The sequence below is a fragment of the Muntiacus reevesi genome, chromosome 4 (assembly GCF_963930625.1).
Source record: "Muntiacus reevesi chromosome 4, mMunRee1.1, whole genome shotgun sequence".
NCBI lineage: Eukaryota > Metazoa > Chordata > Mammalia > Artiodactyla > Cervidae > Muntiacus > Muntiacus reevesi.
This window is the reverse complement of record NC_089252.1, coordinates 82345169-82369870: the sequence shown is the minus strand read 5'-3', so window position 1 is coordinate 82369870 and position 24702 is coordinate 82345169. Positions and strand designations below refer to the sequence as shown.

Genomic DNA, 24702 nt, shown 5'->3' with positions numbered 1-24702 from the left:
AATATCAAGCTCCGATATGCAAATGATAACAAACTATTGACAGAAAGCAAAGAGGAACTAAAGAGTCTCTTGATGAGAGTGAATGAGGGGAGTGAAAAAGCTGGCTTAAAATGCAGCATTCAAAAAACGAAGATTACAGCATCCAGTCCCATCACTTCATGGGAAATAAATGGGGGGAAAGTGGAAAGAGAGACATTTTGTTTTCTTGGGCTCCAAAATCACTTCAGACAGTGAGTGCAGCCTTGAAGTATAAAGACGCTTACTCCTTGGAAGGAAAGCAATGACAAACTTAGCGTATTATAAAGCAGAGACATCACTTTGCCAACAAAGGTCCCTGTAGTCAAAGCTATGGTTTTTCCAGTAGTCATGTACAGATGTGAGAGTTGGACTATAAAGAAGGCTGAGGGTCAAAGAATTGATGCTTTTGAATTGTGTGCTGGGGAAGACTCTTGAGAATTCCTGGAATATCAGGGATATCAAACCAGTCAATCCTAAAGGAAATCAACCCTGAATATTCATTGGAAGGACTGGTACTCAAGCTGAAGCTTCAATATTTTGGACACCTGTTGTGAAGAGCCGACTCATTGGAAAAGGCCCTAGTACTGGAAAAGATTGAAGGCAAGAGAAGAAGGGAGCAACAGGATTAGAAGGTTGGATGGCATCACCAACTCAATGGACATGAGTTTGAGCAAACTCTGGGTGATAGTGAAGGACAGGGAAACCTGGTGTGCTGCAGTTTATGGGATCACGAAGAGTTGGATACAACTAAGCGATTGAACAGCAGCATAGTGTTAGATATTGTTCTTATTTCGTTCTTTTATATGTCACTGTCCAGCTTTTTCAGCACTTCTTATTGAAGTCTTTCTTGTCTCTATTGCATACCCTTGCCCCCTTTGTCATACATGAATTGCCCATAGATGGGTGGGTTTATCTGTGGGCTTTCTATCCTGTGCCATTGGTCTGTATTTCTGGTATATTTCTGGTTTTACGGTAGTACCATACTTTCTTGATTACTGTGGCTTTGTAGTATATTTTGAAGTTGGGAGCCTGATTCCTCCAGCTCTGGTTTTCTTTCTCAAGATTGCACTGGCTGTTTAGGATTCACATGTTCTCCTGAAGAGCTTCTCTGGTCCTTTAGTCTACAATGAAGAATGTTAACACCTTTAATTTGTTGGGGGTTTTATTTCTGTAAAAGAACTCAAACATACTGTTATTTGTATCCCTTGAGTTGGAACCAAGACCCTGTCCAAAGGCTACATTACTGTGTCTTGTCTGCTCCTCACTTGTCTCTGTATCCCCTCCCTTACCTGAAACTGTTTGAAAGGTTTCTGTGCCCAGGAGCCCCAGAGGGTCCAGCTCTGTTTCACTTATTCTGCAACTATAGGGATCATACAGTTTTTCTTTATCAGCCTGTAATATGATAAGTAACACTGTTTTTTAAATGTTGAATCCACCTTGCATTCCTGAATAAACCCAACAGTATCCAACTTGATGGATTCAATTTGCTAATACTACATTAGAGATATTTGTTTTTGTGTTCATATGAATATTAATCTATAAATTCTTTTTGGGTAGTATCTATTTGAAGTTTGTTATCAGTGTATGCTGGCCTCAAATGAAAGGAAGACTGTTCCGTCTTCTAGTTGCTGAGCAAAAACTGCAAATTTGGTGTCATTTCTTCCTTAAGTGGTTGATAAATTTAACCACTGAAACCACGTGTGTTTGGGATTACCTTTGTGAGAAGTTTGTTGAACTAAACTCCATTTCTTTAATAGCAAAGGGCTATTCAGATGTTTAAGTGTCATCCTAGGTCAATTTTGGTAAGTTGTATTTTTCAAAGGATTTTTCTGTTTCATCTACAATGTCAAATTGGTTGCCACACCAATTAGGGTGTAGAATAGTAACGTGAGTCAAGTGCCAACCAGGGAGCAGGCAAGAATAACAAACAGTTACTGAGCACTTTCTCTTTACTAGGGGAAAACATGACACTTAAGCCTGGCAATTCCCTGAGATAGGTTCTATTGATAGTCTCATTTTACAAAGGAAGTCGGTGTCACTTGTCCAGGGTCACACAAGGTATGCAGTACAGATGGGTGTCTAACAACCCGAGGGCCAGAGAAAGGTGCGGTGAGGTATAGTTAAAATAAATGTACAGTCCCTGGTGCCTCGGATCCCCCCAGGAGCAAAACCTGGCTGTGCAGGACTGGGAAGAACTAAGGAACCTTGCTGAAGCAAGTGGCCGCCCGCAGGAAAGTGGGAGAGACAGGGAGAGCCTGGTAAGGTACCGCCCACTCCCTTCTGCGACCTCTCATTTGCCGTTGACCGGCGCGCCCTAGTGACGTCACGGCGCCTGCCGCCGGGAAGTGTACGCGACGGCGACGGAGCCGTGGAGGCGGTGAGAAGGCGTGCGGGGGACGTGCGGGTGCGCGCTGCTTGGGGGCGAGCAACAGCGATGGCCGGACCCTGGGGCTGTCCCACTTGCTTGGTCTTGGGGAAGGCGGGTGCCGGGGCGGTGAGAGGCCTCTTCCGCCCTCGGGAATAGAGCCCGCTGTCGAGGTCGTGGGATCGCGTTTCTGCTACATCTCACTGACCGTGGGCTGATTCATCGGGCTTCCCCTGGGCACTTTCCCTTCCTTGCGGCCGGGCCTCTGGTCTCCCTTTTAGGTCCAGCACCTGTTGTGGGGGACAGGACACGCCGTTTCAGGTCCTGGGTTCCCACTGGGTTTTCTGGGTTGAAGCGTGGAAGGAAGTGCAGTGTTTTTCCTCCCCAGTTCTTTGGATAAGGAGAACTCGCCCCCTGGTGGGAAACGCCGCTCTTTGAAACCTGCTTTCCAAGTAAAGGAATGGTTCTTCTCTGGGGTTTCTGTCGATTTCTGTTTGTGTTCTGTTGCTGCCTCCCAGAGGCCCACCCTACATGGAAAACGGAGCGTGATGATGATGGATGACAGGTGGCAGAGTGTGAATGGGTGGGATTCAGGAGACTTGATGGGAGAGGCGGATGGTGAATGAGGAAGAAGCGGGCAGCAAGAACAGATGATAGGAAAATATCTTATTTTACAGTGCATAGGACATATCCCGGGGTCATGAGTCCCAGGTGCGTGTATGAGCAAGTTTGCTGATGTACACACGACTGTGACATGTTCTGGAGGAGAGCAAGTGTCCCTGCAAGTGTTTGAGTTACGTTTTGTGAAACCACTGTTCATGGCAGCCTTGTACCCCTCAGGCTTTAACTGAGACTGGTCTCCCACGGGAGCATCCCAACATAGAAAGCGGTATTGACATAGTAGCAAGTACTTCAGGAGGACAAAACCGGGTAACTGCGGGGGTAGGATCCAGCTCTAATTCTCCCTCACGTTGTCAGTTTTTTCCGTTTTTCACGTGATCAGGAGACGACTCTGTTTCTGTGGATAGATAAAATCACTGCGCATCCCCTCATTGTCCTGCGCTTGTAAGTTTCATCGTGGTGTGTGCATGCTTATCTTGTAGATGCGAGGTGGTGACTTTCTCCCCAGATGCTGAGGTGCCTGGATCCCTGGCGCAGGCACTTACTGAGCTGCAGCTGGAGTAGACTGTGCCTTCTGAAACACTCTCTGTTTACAATGAAGTTGCAGTCTCCAGAATTCCAGTCACTTTTCACAGAAGGATTGAAGAGTCTGACAGGTGAGAAGTCGGATGCCTCTTCTTGCTTTGGAAGCTTGTATAAATGGAGAGGCAGAGAGGTAACGGTTTTAAGCCAACATTCATAGTTTTTGTGTGATTGTTGAGCTAATGAAAGCAGGGTTTACTATGAATAATCCAAAACTATAGCCAAGTCATGAGAAGAGGCAAATAATGATTGCAGTAAAAAAGCATGACTTTTTTCTGTTACCCCCATGTACTTTATTATATGCATCACAGAATTGGGCCTACTGACTTAAGGATTGAATACTTTTTCTCGTGTTGTATTGTTGAGGAAGCAGAGGCTTAGGAATGTGAAATTCCTTGGCACCATTTTTATAACTAATAACTGGAGAGCTTGGATTTGAACTTCTGCAATCTGATTTGAGAACCCAGCTTGTCACCACTAAGCTATGTTTCTGGCTTATATCAGTGCTTTCTGAGAGAACCAGAGGCAGGAGTAAGTGGGAGTCATCTCCATTTGTCCAGATCAGACAAACCTTATCTAGAAGGGACATAGGAAGTGGCTTTCGCTCAGTGCCTGGTCACAGGAACTTCATGTTGCTTGTCGCTGTTCTCAACTTGGCATCAGCTATTGCTGTTGCAGCGCACACAGTTGCATTGTGGCGTTTATGGTCCCGTCCGTTAGTCGTGTCTTTAGAAATAACAATGTTATTGTTCAGTGGCTCAGTTATGTCCAACTCTGGGACCCTATGAACTGCAGTACGCCAGACTTCCCTGTCCTTCACTATCTCCTGGAGTCTGCCCAAACTCATGTCCATTGAGTTGATGATGCTGTCCAACCATCTCATCTTCTGTCGTCCCCTTCTGCCCACAATCTTTCCCAGCATCTGGGTCTTTTCCAGTGAGTCGATTCTTCACATCAGGTGGCCAAACTATTGGAGTTTCAGTTTTAGCATCAGTCCTTCCAGTGAATATTCAGGGTTGATTTCCTTTAGCATTGACTGAGTCCAAGAGACTCGCAAGAATCTTCTCCAACACCACAGTTCAAAAGCATCAGTTCTTAGGCACTTTGCCGTCTTTATGGTCCAACTCTCAGATCCGTACATGACTACTGGAAAAGCCATAGCTTTGACTAGATGGACCTTTGTCATCAAAGTAATGTCTCTGCTTTTTAATACACTGTTTAGATTTGTCATAGCTTTTCTTCCAGGGAGCAGGCATCTTAATTTCATGGCTAGAGTCACTGTCCACAGTGGTTTTGGAAGTATATTAAGGTGTATATATGTAGAAACGTAACCTTACATGTTGGTTTGTCCTTTAGATTCACCTGGGGAGCTTTTATAGCTCACAAATGCTAGGGTCCCACTCCTGCCCTACTGACTGGAATCTCTGAGGAGTATGGGCATTTATAAATTTTTATAAAAACTACTGCCTTAATTTTGATGCCTAGAAGGTGAAGGGGCCGTCGCTTTAAAATGACTGTCCTTTTAGTAGCTAAGTTTTTGTTTTAGTATGTATCTGGCTGCCTCAGTCTCTGTGGCATGCGGGATCTTCCCTGCAGCACACAGACGGCCTAGTTTTGGCGCACGGGCTCAGTAGGTATGGAGCACGGGCTTGGTTGTTCTGTGACGTGTGGGATCTTAGTTTTTCAACCAGGGTTTGTACCCATGTCTACTGCATTGCAAAGTGGATTCTTAACCACTTGCCCACCGGGTACATCCCTGTATTAGCTTATTGACAAAACTACTTTCCTGTTCTTGAAATAAGGTGATTTTTAGGTATATGTTAGAAGTAAATGGTCCAGAACTTCTTGAGTTTTATAGTTTCATAGGCCATAGTTTCATTTGGTCTTGAAGTGGGGGGCCTAAAGTAGGTACTTCACTCTGATTTCTAATTTGAGTTAAAAAGATAAATGGGTGAAACTAATTTTAATAACTCTTTAGTACATCTCATGTAATTCAGTACATCTAAGGTACTGTCATTTTAAAGTCATATTTGTGTACAAATTACGAGTGACATATTTCCCACTCTTGCTTATCAATCTTTGAAACCTGGTGTTTAGTACAGACCACCGTAATTCAGACTCGCCGCATTTCACGTGCTCAGGAGCCACATGTGGTTACTGTGTGTGCAGCTCATACCTGTAGGTTCCGACTTGCAGTTGAATTTGAGCTTCTCTCTTTATATGTCTCTCCCAGCTCCCACACTTCCCATCTTCGTTGTAAGAGGTTTCTTGGAAGATAGGTGCCAAATGACTGGATGTAGAAAATCTGCTTATTTTGACTGTGCCAGGTCTTCATTGCTGTGCCGTTCCCCCCCCACCCCCCAGTTGCGGCGAGTGGGGGCTTCTTGTTGCAGGCGCTTCTCTTGTGGCAGGGCATGGGCTATGTGGCACGAAGCCCTCAGCACTTGTGGTGTGTGAGCTCAGTAGTTAATGGTTCCCGGGCTCCAGAGCACAGGCTCCATAGCTGAGGCACACGGCTTAGTTGCTCCGTAGCACGTGGGGTCTTCCCAGACCAGGGATTGCACCCACGTCTCCTGCATTGGCAGGCGGAAGCTTTACTATTGAGCTCTCAAGGAAGCTGCTTCTGTGTTTTTCTTTTGGAAACAAGACCGTAGATATTGATTACTATAGGTCCTTCAACAGTTTTTAACAGTTGCATTTGGCTTACTAAGCCTGACTTGAAGAGCTGAATGTTCTTCGCCTTGAGAGGTGGAGTCCTAAGGGAGTGAGAACTGAAGAGTAGGGTAGAGACAGGTAGTGTTGGGCCCACGGCCTTGTCCTTGAAAGACTGACCCAGGCTTTCTAGGTTATGGTGGAAGTGGCAAGGATGTAATCTTTTAGTGCAGTGCCCAACAGTTAGAAAATCAAATAATTACTTCTATATGACCTGTTAGTTTCTAAAGACTTGAATGTCTTGCTAAAATACAGTGTTCTGTGTGAAAACAATGCACAAAAGCAACAAAGGAAAAAAAAGGTGGCTGTTGTCTGGCGCTGCTGTGCAGTTTAATACCGTACCAGTTGTTACGTCATGATCGCTGTTTTGCCAGATGTAAAACTAGTTTCCAGTGTGCACGAATTTGGGAGGTTTAGGATAGTGTATGATGCGCGTGTGGAATTTTATGTCCGTCTGTCTCATGTAATTTGTCTTGCTTTTGCTGAAGGACAGACAGCCATGTAATGCTGCTGCTGCTGTTCAGTTGCTAGGCCATGGCTGCCTCCCCGTGTCCCCACGGACTGTGTAGCCCACCAGGCTTCTCTGTCGATTTCCAGCCAAAGATGCTAAAGTGGGTTGCCATTTCCTCCCCTGAGGGATCTTCCCGACGCAGGGATCGAACCCACGTCTCCTGCTTTGGCAGGCCAATTCTTTACCACTGAGCCCCCTGGGAATCCCCTCCTTCATTCTGTACATGAGGCTAAAGTTGCAAATGTAATAATTTTTGTGTAAGTTAAATGGTTATTGTTGTTGTACAGTCGCTCAGTCCTGTCTGACTCTTTGCGACCCCATGGACTGCAGCACGCCAGGCCTCCCTGTCCTTCACCATCTCCCAGAGTTTGCTCTAGTTAATGTTCATCAGTTGGTGATGCCATCCAACCATTTCATCCTCTGTCGCCCCTTCTCCTCCTGCCCTCAGTCTTTCCCAGGTTCAGGGTCTTCAGTGAGCTGGATCTTTGCATCAGGTGACCAAAGTATTGGAGCTTCAGCTTCAGCATCGGTCCTTCCAATGGATGTCTCCTTGCTGTCCAAGGGGCTCTCAGGAGTTTTCTCCATCACCATAGTTTATGTGACCTGTTAGTGGGTCATAAAATCAACTTAGTGGTCATGACCAGTGTTAAAAAATAGAGGAGATAAAGAATAGAACAGGTTAGGTTGCGTGGTATATATAGTAAGGGTGAGTACTATTTCATAAAACTCTGGTTTACCCTCCCTGTCTGAGTCTCATGAAAACTGCACTAACAGATGATTTTAATGTTTTATTTTAAGGAACCATGGACCCTATATTAAGGAGTCACCGGGGCTTGACTGGAAGTGTGGGGTTAGAGGAGTATGAGCACTCCCTCTGGGAGGGGGTGTGCAGGCGATTTTAGTCAAGCCGAGAGGCAGAGGGAGCAACCGTGGTTGTTTTTCAGCAGATGGTTCTAGGGCGTCTGCAGAGGTGTGGAGCTGGAGGTTTGGGAAGAACGGGCAGAGGAGGAGGATGGCGGAGCTCGGAGGTTGGCACGGGGCTGCAGGGTGGCGTCTTGAGTTGTGATTGGGGTGAGCTCCGAGGCCCCCTCCTGCCAAGGGACAGCCCTCAGCGAGTCCAGGCAGAGCGCGGGCTGCTGGCCGAGGAGAACTTCAAGGCCGCTGAGAAGAACCATTGTAGAAACGACTTTTCGTGCATTTGGGCTTGTGTCACATGATTTGGGGGCTTTGCTGTGGATTAGGGTGTCAGGAAGCAGGGGTCAGTCTGATGGTCTTCATAATCCTTACCTGGAAGGTAGGAACACAGCTTGAGGATAAAACTGGAACCTAAGGCACAGTCACGTGTGTTAGCTGTGAGCGGGTGCTGTCTGGACAGTGCGTGTGCCCGCCTTTATTCACACATGCACGCTGCTCACAGAGAGGCCGTGTCTAGTCTGGATGTTCTCTGACGTGGCAATGCTGACAGGAGGGTACCCAGGCCTCACGTGCGAGCCCAGCACGGAGCAGCAGCTCGGCTTGGGTGGGGAGTCAGGCCGGGCCCTGGTTCATCCTCACTGGATCCCATGTGGGCCCCTCAGTCACGTGGGTGGTTATGGTGGGCTCAGCCTTGGCCTCCGCCTGCAGAGGAGTCAGCTCTGGGTCTCCTGGACGCAGTCCTCATGGTAGTTGGCGTATGTGGCTTCTCTGGGGCAGAGCTATGAGCTGGTTTTATATGTGGCTTATTTCGGCAAGGATTCTTAGCTGCAGTGTTCACCATGCGTGGTGTGATAGGTAACATTTGATGACCTTCCTGCATCAGCATGCTGTTGCTTCAACAGAGAACAGATGTGCCGGAACACTTCACCTTTCTAGAGTGTTCACTGTCCTTTTTGGTAGTGATTCAGATTTACATTGATGACCTTGAGGCATTTAGATATTCTGAATTAACCTAAGGAAAATTCTGCCAGTTCCCTGCTTCTCATGATGTTTCAACTGTAGGCAGGCCCTTTCACTGCTGTGGGCTTTGTTCTCCCAATTTTTTAAAAAAATTACTTATTTTTAATTGGAGGATAATCAGTTTACAATGTTGTATTGATTTCTGTGATACCACAATGTGAATCAGCCAAGAGTATACCACGGCTCCCACCTCCCACCACAGCCCACCCCTGTTCTCCGAGTTTTATGTAAAAAGGCTTGAGTTCAGTTATCTCTGCTGTGCCAAATAGATGGGAGAACTTGTGCTTCTGTGATTCTTGAAAGAAACCCACTGAAATAAAAAGCATTCCTTTTTGTCTCAGAATTATTTGTCAAGGAAAACCATGAGTTGCGAATCGCGGGAGGAGCCGTGAGGGATCTGCTGAGTGGGGTGAAGCCGCAGGATGTGGATTTTGCCACCACGGCCACGCCAGCTCAGATGAAGGAGCTGTTCCAGTCGGTCGGCATCCGCATGATCAACAACAGAGGAGAAAAGCACGGGACCATCACTGCCAGGGTGAGTGAAGGGTGACAGGAGCGGTGTTGCCTTTTCTGAAAACTTAAAAAATTTTATAGATGATTTCTAGTGTTTAAAAACCTAATAGCAGGAGAAGGAAATGGCAACCCACTCCAGTATTCTTGCCTGGAGAATCCCAGGAACAGAGGAGCCTGGTGGGCTGCCGTCTATGGGATCGCACAGAGTTGGACACGACTGAAGCAACTTAGCAGCAGCAGCAGTGTTTTAAAGGGAAAAGTAGCCTTTGACTCATCTTTGATTTTTCCCCATTAGATTTGGCCATAAAATAAATGATACACATTGATTGGTTTCCAACCTCAATTCAGTTGAGCAAGAGTGTTGGTTCCTTTCTTTATCCCACTTTTCTCTTAGCTTTTTATGGAATTAAATGAGAAGCTATGGTCTGAGTAGCCCTTGTGGCTTAAAACAGTTTGTACATGCATTACTTTAAAAGGCTGTCACATAGCTACAGATTCCATTCCACCAATACTGGAACTCACACCCAATCCAAAAGGAAAAGGAATTCTGGAACAATACTGCTTCTCTGCTGGTGCCCTCCTGGGCTAATGCTTCACATTTTGGAACTCTGTTCCTTGCACAGTAGATAAACCAAGCCCGCAGTCTCTCCCAGCTTTAGCCCCTTGGTGTTGTCCTACAGTGATGTGCCTGTGGGGTTGTTCGATCCCATAAGTCATTCAGGTGCTGAGAGTACCCACCATTGGGATGACCCAAGTTACAAAAGTACTTTCTCCCACCACTCATTGACACCTTTCTGCTTTTCCCTAGACTGGAGTATTGATTAGGGAGTGTCTCAGACATGACTTTCTTGGGCTGTCCTTGAGATTAATTTAGCAGCAGAAGAGAGCAGACTATGTAACCAGATGTAAGAATTTACTTTATGCTGAGGGAAAAATTTAAAAGAAAACATCATATAAAGTTGTTGTTTTTTTTTTTAAGAAACATTCATTTTGCTTGAAACGTCTTTCGACGGGGCTTCAGTTCTCACAACGACACTTGGCCTCCACTGGGCAGCAGAACCAGCCCCAAGCACTAGTGTTCTATTCTCTTTTTGTAATCTTGGAATCTTTTGTTGCTCTAAATACAATTAAAAATGGCAGAAACTTGTTTGTTGGAATAAAAAAAAAAACAACAAAACCTAATAGCAAAGAAGCCTCATTTAAAAAAAAGTCTCCTCTGCTCCTGGGAAATCCTGCGCCCTCCTTTGTTGCAGCCCCTTTCAGTTAATGTTTATAGTCAGTGCCTTTTCCCTCCATGTTTCTAAAACAGACCTCTCTAATGCTTCAGTGTTTCATTTTCGTTTTACATTTCCAGTCTTAAGATGTTGTTTATTGACTTCCTACAAGGAAGACGACTTAGCCTTCTCAGTACACCTGTGCCATAATTGTGGGCTGAATGCATCCCTCCCTGCTGTTTACAGCTAGGTGGTGTAATGTGCTTTGACTCCATTCCCTGCGTTTCATGCTTGGGGTTTTCCCTGCAGCTAGAAGTGTGTCTCTCTGACCCGGCTCTTGCGCACCGCTCATTCACTCCGTGCCCCGCCTGTGCGCTTCCTCCGGGGGCATCACCACAGCGGGTTTCAGTTCTTCTTCTGGAGCTAGCGCACCCGCTGCTGTCTGCCCCCTCCCACCCGTGCTCACCCTGGGATGTCCGTGCCTCAGGTCCCAGGAGTTCCGTGCCCCTTCCCTTACAGACCTCCTGGCTCCTGATCCCATGTGCTGTTCTGTCTTGGTTTATGCCTTCATGTTAGTAGCCCTGAGAGAGCTTGGCATGAGTGAAAATGCTGTTACTTTGCCTCCATTCACGCTGATCAGATAGTTTGGTTGGCTGTGGAATTCAAGGCTGGGAATCATTCTCAGGCAGAATTGTAAAGGCTTTGTTCTCTACCTCCCAGAGTTGCCACTGAGAATCCTGAGCCTCTTCAGACTTCTCCCTTGTTTGGGAACTGATTTCCCCTTCCCCGTTTTGAAAGCCTTTCTGATCACTCTATCTCTGGTGTTTTTAATTTGAAGAGGACATACCTTGGCTTGGATTGGGCACTGCCTTGGCGTAGGGCGCTGAGCAGGCCTTCTTGTGTTCATTCCTCTCCCGACTCGATCCCCTTTGGCAGAGGTCTTCTCTTGTGGAAACCTCTGCGAATGCTGGATGTTCGGCCACTAGGACCGATCCCCTAGTTTTATCTTTTGTCTCTTATATTTTCATTTAATTTCTGTGAGATTGCCTTAACTTGATCATCCAGTTTTTCTGTTGGCAACTTTGCTGTCTTTTTTACATTTTCAGGAGGTCTTTTTTAGAATATTTTTGAAAGCTTCCTGTTCTTGTTTCAGATGCGGGATCATCTGATATTTCCCTGAGAGTATCAGTTCTAGGTACTCTGTTAGTTCAGTCACTATGTTGTGTCTGACTCTTTGCGACTCTGTGAACTGCAACACGCCAGGTTCCCTGTCCTTCACCATCTCCTGGAGTTTGCCCAGGTCCAGATCCATTGCATCAGTGATGCCATCCAAGCATCTCATCTTCTCTTGCCCTCTTTTCCTTCTCCCTTCTATCTTTCCCAGCATCAGAGTCTTCTCCAGTGAGTCAGCTGTTTTGCATCAGGTGGCCAAAGTATCAGAGCTTCAGCATCAGTCCTTCTGATGAGTGTTCAGGGTTGATTTCCTTTAGGGTTGACTGGTTTGATCTCCTTGCTCTCCAGGGAACTCTAAACAGTCTTCTCCAGCACCACACTTCGAAAGCATCAATTCCTCAGCACTCTCCCTTCTTTATTGTCTAGCTTTCACAGCTGTACATGACTACTAGAAAGACCACAGCCTTGACTATATGGACCTTTGTCACCAAAGTAATGTCTTTGCTTTTTAACACACTGTCTAGATTTGTCACAGCTTTCTTGCCAAGAGGCAATCGTCTTCTAATTTCATGGCTTCACTCACCATCTGCAGTAATTTTAGAACCCAAGAATAAGAAATCTGTCACTACTTCCACCTTTTCCCTGTGTTTGCCATGAAGTAGTGAGGCCAGATGCTATGATTTTAGTTTTTTAAATACTTGGTTTTAACCGACCTTTTCACTCTGCTTCTTCACTCTCATCAAGAGATTGTTTAGTTCATCTTTGCTTTTGTCATTAGAGTGGTATAATTTGCATATCTGAGGTTGTTGATATTTCTCCTGGCAGTCTTGATTCCAGCTTGTAATTCATCCAGCTCAGCATTTCTCATGATGTGCTCTGTGTAAAAGTTAAATCAACAAGGGGACAATAAACAGTCTTGTCATATTGTTTTCTCAAGCCTGAACCAGTTGGTTGTTGCATACAAGGTTCTAACTGTTACTTCTTGATCTGCATACAGATTTCTGAGGAGGCAGGTAAGGTGGTCTGGTATTCCCATCTCTTTTAAGAGTTTTCTGCAGTTTGTTTCAATCCACACAGTCAAAGACTTTAGCATAGTCAATGAAACAGAGGTAGACGTTTTTCTGAAATTTCTTTGCTTTCTTTATAATCCAACAAATGTTGACAATTTGATCTCTGGTTCCTCTGCCTTTTCTAAACCCAGCTTGAATACCTGGAAGTTCTTGGTTCATGTACTGTTGTAGCCTAACTGGGAGGATTTTGAGCATAACATTACTAGCAGGAGAGATGAGTACAATTGTCCAGTAGTTTGAACGTTCTTTAGTACTGTCCTTCTTGGGAATTGGGATGAGGCTTGACCTTTTCCAGTTCTGTGACCACCGCTGGGTTTTCCAAACTTGCTGACATATAGAGTGAAGCACTTTGGTAACACCATCTTTTAGGATTTTAAATAGCGCTATTGGAATTCCATCACCTCCACTAGCTTTATTGAGAGCAGTGCTTCCTAAGGCCCGCTTGACTTCACACTCCAGAATGTCTGGCTCTGAGTGACTGACCACACCATCTTAGTAATCCGGTTCATTGAGATCTATTTTGTACACTTCTGTGTATTCTTTCCATCTCTTCTTGATCTCTTCTTCTGTTAGCTTCTGTCCTTTTTAACAGCCATCTTTGGATGAAATGTTCTTTGACATTTCCAGTTTTCCTGAAGAGGTCTCTAGTCTTACCCTTTCTGTTGTTTTCCTCTATTTCTTTTTATTGTTCATGGAAGAAGTCCTTCTTGTCCCTGCTTGGTATTCTCTAGAACTCTGTGTTTAGTTGGCTGTACCTTTCCCTTTCTCCCTTGCTCTTCATTTCTCTTCTCTCTCCAGCTCTTTGTGAAGCCTCCAGACAACCACTTTGCCTTCTTGCTCTTCTTTCTCTTTGGGATGGTTTTGTTTGCTGCTTCCTGTGCAGTGTTATGGACCTCTGTCTGTAGTTCTTCAAGCATTCTGTTTACTAGATCTAATCCCTTCAAACTATTTGTCACCTCAACTGTATCTTCATAGGGGATTTGATTTAAGTTGTACCTGGCTGGCCTAGTGGTTTTCCCTGCTTTCTTTACTTTAAGCCTGAATTTTTCTATGAGAAGCTGATGATCTGAGCCACAGTCAGCCCCAGGTCTTGCTTTTGCTGACTGTGTGTAGTGTCTCCGTTTTCAGCTACGAAGAATGTAGTCAGTCTGGTTTTGGTGTTGACCTTGTGGTAATGTCCACGTGTAAAGTGGTCTCTTGTGTTGTTGGAGAATGGTGTTTACTATGACCAGGGCATAGTACTGGGATTCTGCATGGCAGAATTCAGTTAGCTTTTGCCCTGCTTCATTCTGTACTCCAAGGCCAGACTTGCCTGTTATCCAGGTATCTCTTGACTTCCTACTTTTGCATTCCAGTCCCCAGTAATGAATAGGACGTCTTTTTTTGGTGTTAGTTCTAGGAGGTCTTGTAGGTCTTCACACAATTGATCAGCTTCAGAACTTCTTCAGCATTACTGGTTGGGCATACTTGGATTACTTTGACGTTGAATGGTTTGCCTTGGAAACCAACCAAGATCATTCTTTCGTTTGTGAAGTTGCACCCAAGTACTGCATTTCAGACTCTTGCTACGAGGGCTACTCCATTTCTTCTGTTGGATTCTTGCCCACAGTGGTAGATATAATGGTCATCTGAATTAAATTCATCCATCCCAGTCCATTTTAGTTCACTGATTTCTAAAATGTCGATGTTTACTCTTGCCATCTCCTGCTTGACCACATCCAATTTACCTTGATTCATGGACCTGACATCTCAGGTTCCTATGCAGTACTGTTCTGTATAGCGTGGGATTTTACTTTCATCACCAGAGACATCCACAACTGAGCGTCCTTTCCACTTTGGCCCAGCAGCTTCATTCTTTCTGGAGCTGCTAATAGTTGTCCTCTGCTCTTCCCCAGTGGCATATTGGAATCCTTCTGACCTGGGGGTTCATCTTTCGTTGCCTTTTCATACAGTTCATGGGGTTCTCACGGCAAGTATATTGGAGTGGCGCCATTCCCTTCTCCAAAGTGGATCACGTTTTCTCTGGACTCTCGACTATGACCCGTCTGTCTTGGGTAGCTCTGCCCAGTATGGTTCATAGCTTCATTGAGTTATCCAAGCCCCTTCGCCACAACAGGACTGTGATCCATGAAGGGGCTGGGTGCTTTGATGGTGTCTGTTTCCTTTGAGCTTGTTCTGTCTTTGCTGTTCGCATTCCTTCAGTGTGGAGACTTTTCAGTATCTCTTTGTTGGAGCAATGGAGTGCATGCAGAATGCCCGAGGCAATTTACTGTAGTCTTGTGTGAAAAGCGTCAGCCTTGTTAGTGATGGGACCCTGCTGTCAGTAGGAGGGCTTTTCATCCGGGGACATGAGAGAAATCCTCTAGCATTACCCAGGTTGGAATAAGGCTGCTGATTAACATTTTGAAAACTGACTGCAGAAAGGGATAGAGGTCATGTTGGGTTTTCTTCACAATTTGTTTGCATTTCCCATGATCTTCTATATGGTGCCTCAAGTTGTGATTATTTTGGAGTCATCCTTTGTAATTAATCTCTGGTTCTCTGCTTGGGCAAGGGAGGCACTCTGGGGGGCTCATTGTTTTCTATAGATTGCAAATGTCTTAATATTTACACTGTTTTCCTTGAGTTAACTTGTGCCTCAAATTCCTAGTTCTGGAATTCGCCAGTGAGAACCAGTTTGTAGAAAACAGTACATGAGATTGAGAGGAATTCCAGAACAGACTTTATTAGCTGCTCAGTCATGTCCGACCCTTGGCCAACCCATGGACTGTAGCCTGCCAGCCTCCTCTGTCCATGGGATTTTCCAGGCAAGATTACTGGAGTGGGTTGCCATTTCCTTCGCCAGAGGATCTTCCCAACCCAAGGATTGAACCCACGTCTCCTATGTCTCCTGCATTGCAGGCAGATTCTTTACCCACTGAGCCATCAGGGAAGCCAGAACAGACTTTACTGGTCATTAATGGCTTACAGTTCCTAATGAAAAGATCCCGAACTCCTGCTTGGCGTATAAAACCTGTTGCTGTCCACCTCTAAGTGTGGATGCCCTGTTCATGCTGTGAACCTGCTCTTGCACGTACCCCTCTTCCTCCACACTGTGCCTTTGCTCATCTTTTCTCTTCATTTGAGCTGTTCTTCTTCCCTCATCTGCATGTCCAGATCTCACTCACTTTTTAAGGCTAAGCGCACACACCCCTGTAATGGAGCAGCTCTGCATCTCCCAGCAGGGGGCCCTCTCTCCCCCCAGGATATATGGGGCACTTTACTTACTTAACTGAGGAAAACCAGCAAAGGGGCTGCAGGACGTGCTGCCCGCATTTCCTCCTCTGTCGGTCCTTTGCTCAGTGGTTTATATTCTATAAAGTGATATTCAGTTCTTTGAAAATTGGAGCTATTAAAAAAATATTTCAAAGAATAGCCCGGTTTTGTATTGAAGAACCAGAATATGTTAAGGGATCTTACTTTCTGCCACATAATTTGTCAGACTTGCCATTTTTTCTATGCAAGCTTAACTTTTTTAATTAAGATGGGTTTATTATTTCTTATTTGATGGGTTTATTATTTCTTACTATTTCATTATTTCTTAAAAATGTTCTTTGGATGTATCTTTGAATACTGTGGGTATCATTGTATTTCAAGCTATATGTGTACTAGTTGACTTAAAAAGGAAAAAAGGTATACTTGTCAGGACTTGTGTTTTTTTTTTTCAATCCATCCAATGATACTGAAAACTAATTTTTGAAAAACATATTTACTTCCAGCTTCATGAAGAAAATTTTGAAATTACTACACTGAGGATTGATGTATCCACCGATGGAAGACACGCCGAGGTCGAATTCACAACTGACTGGCAAAAGGATGCTGAGCGCAGAGATCTCACCATAAATTCCATGTTTCTAGGTAATGCCTGGGGGTCAAGTTTTAGTCCATTCAGTCCGAATGCTTTCTTTTCTTGTGAAACCTGTCTCCTGGCAGTGTTCTTCCACTTGAGGGCTTGCGTTAGTTTCTGTGAAGAGACAGGCTGTTGGTTAAAGCAGACGGTGGAGCCAGCATCCCTAGGTTCCTCTGCCTCAGTCGCTCTCGCTGTAGCGCGAGGCGGTTGATACCAGCTCTTCGCAGGGCTGTCGTGAGGATGAGAGGAGTCGGTCCTGGCGAGTCCCTGGTGTGTGTGCACGTTCAGTCAGTGGTTCCTTAGGAATCGCATCTGAAGATGTCAGGTTTCAGGTGAGAACCGTGCGTACACGCGCGGTGCCCCCTTTCCCGTCTCGGGCGCACACCTCCCGCCCCTGCTGGCGTCCGTGGCGGACGGGTCGGTGCTGCTCCTCCTCTGATGCCCCGCGCGCCGAGCAGCGCCTCAGTCCCCGTGGCACCACGGCTTACGGCCCGTCTGCTCTGCCCTGGCACGTGAGGAAACCTGTTGATTGTCTCAGCGTGATGTTTTGCTCACGAAAGAAAGCAGTGAGGATCATGATGGGAGTCAGTGTGGATTAGGTTAGCGTTTTGGAGTGCAATTGAAGCGCTGTTTTTTGTCCTTTAAAATTTAGGCAGGTTCTTCAGGGTTAAGTCTTTGGGTTAGAAAAGAGATGGGCATCCACTTTTAGTAAGCTGGTCTGTGGCACAGTAATAGTGAAAGGGTGGAGCAGTGGTACCCAGTTGGTGGGATGGAGAAGGGGCTGTAGGCGCAAGTGGGCTCACTTCGCTAATTACATTAATGCCCAGTAACATATCTAGGGTGCCTTCCTGGCTTGAGGTGCATCAGTGCTCATTTAAGGCCCAGGAAAACTCCATAAAGTAGGTGTTAAAACTCATTCAACAGATGTGGAAGAGACTCAGAGACATTAAATAATTGAGCCCAAGTCGCGGAGAGCTTTGACTGGAGCCCAGGTTTCCAGAGCCTGGGTGGCTTATGACCAAAGGGAGCCTAGTTGGAGGCATGCTTTCTCCCCATTATGGGGTTGAACTCCAGGTGTTAAGTTCTTCTTTTATCATCCTTACTTAGCGTTAACTGCTCCAACTAGTGCAGTGTGTGAAAACCTTATAACTAATGTCTCATAACCAGACATAACTAAAAGAGAAACTAATATTCTTTTTCAAGATACTGATTTATAAAAATAAGAGCTGTTCTTATCAGTGCAACTGTTTGACACATTTTATAAGGGCTCAGAAAATGTCAGCAGTCATTGTTCCCAGACCATCACAGAAATTGAATCTTCCCACCAACCCTATGAGGCAGATCTTGGTATGTAACTAAGGAAAATTTGCTCAAAGTCCTGCAGCCAATAAACTGCTGAATTAGGATTCCAACTTAACAGTTTATTGAACAGAGACATATTAATACATCTTTTGTTACCTGAATGTTATTGACTAGAGTGTTTCAATATATATAGTTACCTTCTGCAAAAGTTTCCTGTCAATAATGTGTTAAGCAGCCTGATTCCAGAGGTTACGTCCTTAACCAACTGCATTATGCTCAGCTCCTCAGCTTGGTTTCTCATTTCTGCTCATCATTTTTAACAGGATATTCAGAGCAAAACAAAATGCACACAGATAATACTGAGCAATCTTTACCTTCAGTCCCTTTTACCATCCAGACTTTCTTCAAACCTTATCAGACAAAGCATTCCTAGTTCTAGGGGTCATGGTCACTTCTTTCTCAAACTCTTACTTTCCCTTTTGTAACACTGTTTTTTCCCTGCAAATTTTGATCTTCCCTTTACTGAAAAAGATCTGGTTTCCACAGTCCCCAGGGAGTTGAGTCTATTCAGTAAGAGAAGTAACAGGAGATAGGTATACTGCATGTGTGTTGTAATCATATTGTATAAGTTTTTTATTTGTTTTCATTTCCTCTTGTATCTTTCTGAATCTGGAGCCTTATAAATTGGCTCTAAGTGTCAAAATGCCAAGAAGAGTTTGGCAGGAGTTAAGCCCAAGCTTAGAGTGTGGCTGCATTTGCCATAGTCATGATAAGTGGTTACTTTCTTCCTTTCCCGCCTTCCTGTGAGGCCACCTGCTGAGGTCTGTCTCAGGCTCCTGGAGCTCCCCACTTAGGTGGTTGAATGGCACCTGTGTCTTTGCTCCAAGTGTTTCTGTTTTTCCATCTTAGTTCCCAGAGTTGACCACCTGTCTCAGTTTGCCTGGACTGAGGTATCCCCAAGTCAGGAGATTTTTAAATCAGGGAAGTCCTGGGATAGCTGGGAGAACTTGGTCACTTCACATATACCTGAGGTTTTATGTGCCTTACATTAAAATTGTTTTGTTAAGTTTTTTGTTTTGTTCAACAAGAGAGGATATTGTGGTAGAAATATGTTTATAACATATTGGACAGATGTTAGGTTCACATGGTTCAAAACTCACCAAGTTCAGAAGGCTGCACAGGGAAGTGTCCCGGTCAGATCTCACCGTCCCCCGGCTAACATGTAATTGGACGTAGGTCCTTGCTGAGCTGATGTAGGTCTGAAAACCGATTATCTCGTAAATGTGCACTTCTTACAGCTAAAGTTGAAAATCTTCATTTTTAAAGCTTTTTATATTTCACATATATGTTTTAGTTCCTTTCCACTCTTTAAAAATTTTTTATTATAGTTGGCTTACAGTGTTGTTAGTTCCTGCTGTTCAGCAAAGTGAATCAGCTATTCCTTTTTTGAATTTCATTCCCATTTAGATCACACAGAGCACTGAGTACCGTTCCCCAGGCTGTATACAGTCTGTCATCAGTTAGCTGTTTTTACGTAGTATCCCGTAGTGTTCATACGTGCATCCCACCCCCTCCTCCCCGCCTGGTGTCCATGTGTTTTCTTCTCTACCTCTGGGTCTCTACTTTGCAGGTAAGAGCATCTGTAGCATTTTTCTAGACTCCACATGTGTTAACAACGGGATGCTTTTCTTACTTCACTCTGTATGACAGTCCCTAGGTCCGTCTGCGTCTCTCTCAATGACCCAGTTTTGTTTTTATGACCGAGTAGTGTTCTGTTAGGGCTTCCCTTGGTGGCTCAGACCGTAAAGTGTCTGCCCGCAATGCAGGAGACCCAGGTTCTATCCCCGGGTCGGGAAGATCCCCTGGAGAAGGAAATGGCAACCCACTCCAGTACTCTTGCCTAGAAAATTCCATGGAAGGAGGAGCCTGGTGGGCTACAGCTGGTGGGGTCGCAGAGTCGGACACAGCTGAGCAGCTTCACTCTAACGTTCCACTGTCTACACGCACCACGTCACCTGCGCCCGCTCCTCTGCTGATGGACGCTTAGGTCGCTCCCGTGCCTGTTGGGAATAGGGCCAGAACACGGGTGCGTGTGTCCTTTCGCGTTACGGTTTTTCCCGGGTGTATGCCCGGGAGTGGGGCTGCTGGGTCATGCTTGGTAGTTCTGTGTTTTAGTTTTTAAGGAACCTCCATACTGTTCCCCACAGCGGCTGCACCAATTCAACATTTCCCCTAACTCAGCCTTTCTATATGTGGTCTTTCTTATTTAGGAGGTGTTTGTAGATAATAGAAAGCCATCTCTCTCTGTGATGCTGACTTTAAATGTTTTCCCCAGTATGTTACCTTATGCTTTATATTGTGGCATTTACTTGCTATCCAGGAATGAATATCTAATGTTTCATGTAGTTGGATTTACTAATAATTTCTTTGAAGGCTCTGATGTTGTGTTTTGGTTTCTTTTGGTAATCATATTTTGAAAGGTCTTCCCTGTTAGGATTATAAATTTTTTCCCTCTGGTTTATTACAGTTTTTACTACATTTTCCCACATAGTTTGGCTATCATTTCTTCTTTCCAGGTTATTTTGGCTGTTTTTATTTTCCATTATTAACTTGAAAATCAGCTTTTTTAATTATTTCTACCCATTTCATACTGGCATACGTCTTGTTTATTTAGTGTGTTGTCTTTTAATTGCTATTGTAAATGCAGCCTTTTATTCCATTATATGTCCATTTGGTACTGGATACAGATGAATGTTACTCATATCAGTACTTCAACTGTGTAGCTCTTTCCCTAATTTTCTACTATTTGTGATAGTTTTTAGTAGATTTTCTTAAGTTTTCCAGTTTTTTCTTTTTAATTGAGGTAATGAAATACAGCCTTACATTAGATTCAGTATACAGTATTGTTTGATATTTGTATATATCAAGAAATGATCACCACAGTAAGTCTAGTTAATACCTGACAGAATTTTATTCCCCTTGTGATGAGAAGATCTACTGTCTTATCAACTTCCGAATGTGTTACCTATAGTGGGCTAGTCTCTGGGGTTGCAGAGTCGGACACAACTGAATACACACACACACACACGCTGTTAACTAGTTGCCACAGTATACACTACCCCCTCAGGACTTATTTGATAGCTAGGAGTTTGTACCTTTTGACCATGTTCACTCATTGTATGCACCCCACCCCTGGCCTTAGCCTCTGACAACCCCCAGTCTGTTCTCTAGCTTGTTTTTTTTTTAAGATTATATGTAAGAATGAGACCATATAGTATTTATCTTCCTCTGTCTGGCTTCTTAGCATCATGTCCTCAAGATCCATCATGTTGTTGCAGATGGCAAGATGTTTTTTTTTAATGGCTGAATAATAATTATATATGTAGCAATGTTTTCCAGTTCTTATTTGCTAATAGTGATTTTTCTTCCCTCTTTTAATGACTAGGTTTTGATGGTACTTTATTTGACTATTTTAATGGTTATGAAGATTTAAAAAATAAGAAAGTTAGATTTGTTGGACAAGCTAAACAGAGGATACAAGAAGACTATCTTCGGATTTTAAGGTATTTCAGGTAAGGATTTTTATAAATTATAACAACACAGCTTTGAGTATCATTGTTACCAAAGTGCAGTTCTTTCTCGTCTTGTGAAATGCACAGCAGGTTAGTGTACACAATGGTGACGGCTCGCATCTGTCTCCAAGAAACGGTCCTGTGACTTTGAGACACCTCATCTTTGCATTCTCCAAATCGTTGATTCACTCCTTTCTGTGCTGATCTTTTATATAATTCAGTTTTAAGTCTTTTCATCTCCTGCACCAATCATTCATTACACAGGTATTTGAGTGCTTATCACTGTCCTAGGTGCTTTGAACCTGGAATAATGAGTGGCAGTACGCCTTCATGTGGCTTATAGTTCGAGGTGGTAATGGGAGATGTGTTAGATGAATCTGGAAGGTATGTAACGCACCTGGATGGTTTTGTGGGTAGCAGTCTTCAACACTGAACTATAACACTTAAACTACTGTAGCTGGCTACTTTGTATCTATTAACAGTTAATTTTTTCCAGCTTGGGATCATGCTCAGAATGTTCTTTGACAGATTTTACATTTTGTCAATAACTGCTGTTCCTTTAAACTTCAGTGTTTGCAAACAGTCTCTCTTTACAAATAACAGGACACAGACTAAGGTACAGTCAGTCATTTAATTAGATCACTATAGAAATGCATTGTGAAAAAATGAGTGGTAAAAGCAGGTATACTGTAATGCTTCCAATAGAGTCCATGAAATACACTCCCATGTCTGCAGTGAGATGTGTTTCATGTGAATTGAGATTCATGTGATTGAAAGCATTGATGGGTACAGACGGGCAGCCTTTGAGGAAGCAAGACTACTCCCAGACGATATCTTGGACCTGCTTAATGCCTGCCCAAGACTGCTCTGGTTATGCGCCCACTGTCAGGATCAACCAGGAGGCCTTTACTGAAGACCACTTTAACTTAACACTTGTTGGATCTCAGGTTTCTTGAGCTGAGAAAAAGAGAGAAGGTGATGAGCAGATGATTTCTAAGGTCCCTCCCAGACCTCACTAGTAGCACCAGGAAAATGAAGAGCGCAGCTTTCTGGTGAGATGCCAGCATGAAGGCAGTACTTTTGGACATGTTTGCTTTGTAGGTTTTACGGGAAAATTGTTGACACACCTGGTGACCACGATCCTGAGACTTTGGAAGCAATTGCAGAAAATGCAAAAGGCTTGGCAGGAATATCAGGAGAGAGGATCTGGGTGGAACTGAAAAAAATACTTACTGGTAACCACGTGAACCATCTGATTCATCTCATCTATGAGCTCGATGTGGCTCCTTACATAGGTGAGGCCAACTTGTAAAATGTTTGCACTTTTGGCAATGAAACACATCTGGTTTACAATTTCATAAGGAAAAAAGTTAATTTATTTAAACAATTCCAAAAGGAAAAATGGACTACTTTAAAATATGGTAGACTCTGAGCCAGGAGTCGGAGTTCTTCCCAGGCAGGGGATGCACAAGGACAGCGTGTGAGGGTGGACAAGTGGCCTCTGGAGTCGGTCCATTGTGGCTCTGACCGCAGCGTCACCACTTGGTCAGCTTTGTAACGTGGGTTATTTCCTGTTTGCGAATCTATAAAAGGGATATGAAAATAATAGCATCTAATGGAAGAGCTGAGAGCTTCAGGGAGTTAACCACATGTAGAGCATGGAGAAGGTGGGCCTTAGAGAGATGTGGGAGGGGAGAGGAACAGTGGGCAGTGGTTCACCTCTCAGACGGAGAACAGACTGGACCAGCAGTGAATCCTGGCACCAGGGCATTTCTGTGTTTGAGAACAAAGTGTGCTTACGATGGGAGTTTTTAAAATGTATCTAAAAATGGGTGGAAAATGCTTTTGTCCCTACAGGCTTACCTGCTAATGCAAGTTTAGAAGAATTTAACAAAGTCAGTAAAAATGTGGAAGGTTTTTCACCAAAGCCAATGACTGTCTTGACCTCATTGTTCAAAGTACAGGATGATGTCACGAAATTGGATCTGAGGTTGAAGATTTCAAAAGAAGAGAAGAATCTTGGTTTATTTATTGTTAAAAATAGGAAAGATTTAATTAAGGCAGTAGATAGTTCAGAACCACTGAAACCCTATCAAGACTTCATTATAGATGTAAGTATATTCATGGCTCTGTCAGAGTATAGATCATCTCCACTAACTGCAACCAGTTCATTAATACTAGGACCCACAGTGTATTATGTGAATTTCCTTTATTTTAAATGAAAATCTGCACATTGCATTTATTTAAATGTGAGCATAAGACCATCGCAAGTGTGGTGATGTTTGGTTTTGGCCCTCAGTCTAGAGAAGCTGACACGACTGCGCGTGTGTGTGAGCTGCTCAAGTACCAAGGCGAGCACGGGCTTCTGAAGCAGATGCAGCAGTGGTCCATCCCCCCGTTTCCTGTGAGTGGCCATGACATCAGGAAAGTGGGCGTTTCTTCCGGGAAAGAAATTGGGGTGCTGTTACAGCAGTTGCGAGAACAGTGGAAGAAAAGTGGTTACCAATTGGAAAAAGATGAACTACTGAGTTACATAAAGAAGACCTAAAGTTGATGAGCGCTGACTACTAAAAAGCAGGAAATTTTTGGTAAGACTTGTTTTCTCCCCCCTCCCTCTTGGTGAGATTTAAAAGACTCGAATATATAGCAGAATACAAGCCAGCTTAGGGGATCTCTTCAGAAGAATAAAGGTCTTATTTTGTGAAAACTATATTTCAGGCACTAAAGTCTGCTTCCTCTTAATCTGATTTGTTATCACTGAAGCTTGTAATTCTTTTGGAATAGTTCTTACTGAGAAAAGTGAGATGGAGTCTCAATCTGTTTAGGCTTTTTTTAAAGTGGATTTTTGGTTGCTTTTGTTGCATACGACAGTGCCAAGTGTCCTGAAAAACATGTTTCTTTGTATTTGCAATTGAAATAACTGGGTTAATTTTGTACAACGACTGTGTATGGTGTCAGTTTTTTTCTGAATTCTAGAATAAACTTGTGTTTGAATACAGCTGAAAAATTTGCGTAAAATATATAAAATGTGAAGACTAGATGTGTCCCAAGTGGCTGTCGTTCGTACACCCAGGACATGTTGTAGGGAGCTATAGTTTAGGATATAGTTGACAGTTTTCTCTGTCAAAATGAAATTTACCTAACTTCCTGGTAAGCTGGGAAAGCTTAGCTTAAGATTCTTGTGCCCATTCTTATTAAAACATTTCCTCTGGTATTGGAAGATAA

At 44.0% G+C, this 24702-nt stretch overlaps 1 protein-coding gene across 5 annotated transcripts; it reads left to right on the top strand.

Moving 5' to 3' along the window:
• The first annotated feature begins 2358 nt into the window (after window positions 1-2358).
• On the top strand, window positions 2359-24484 carry TRNT1 (tRNA nucleotidyl transferase 1). 5 transcript variants are annotated; one of them, XM_065933273.1, is made up of 8 exons: window positions 2359-2395; window positions 3487-3660; window positions 9086-9279; window positions 16473-16611; window positions 21351-21477; window positions 22579-22772; window positions 23335-23588; window positions 23777-24484. In XM_065933273.1, the coding sequence occupies exons 2-8, from the start codon at window positions 3513-3515 to the stop codon at window positions 24023-24025; spliced, it is 1305 nt and encodes a 434-aa protein (XP_065789345.1). In that variant the 5' UTR covers window positions 2359-2395; window positions 3487-3512; the 3' UTR covers window positions 24026-24484. The 5 variants fall into 5 exon arrangements, with proteins under 5 accessions (XP_065789345.1, XP_065789348.1, XP_065789346.1 ...); XM_065933276.1 differs by having other exon boundaries at window positions 2362-2395; window positions 3513-3660; XM_065933274.1 differs by having other exon boundaries at window positions 2377-2422.
• Window positions 24485-24702: the final 218 nt, after the last annotated feature.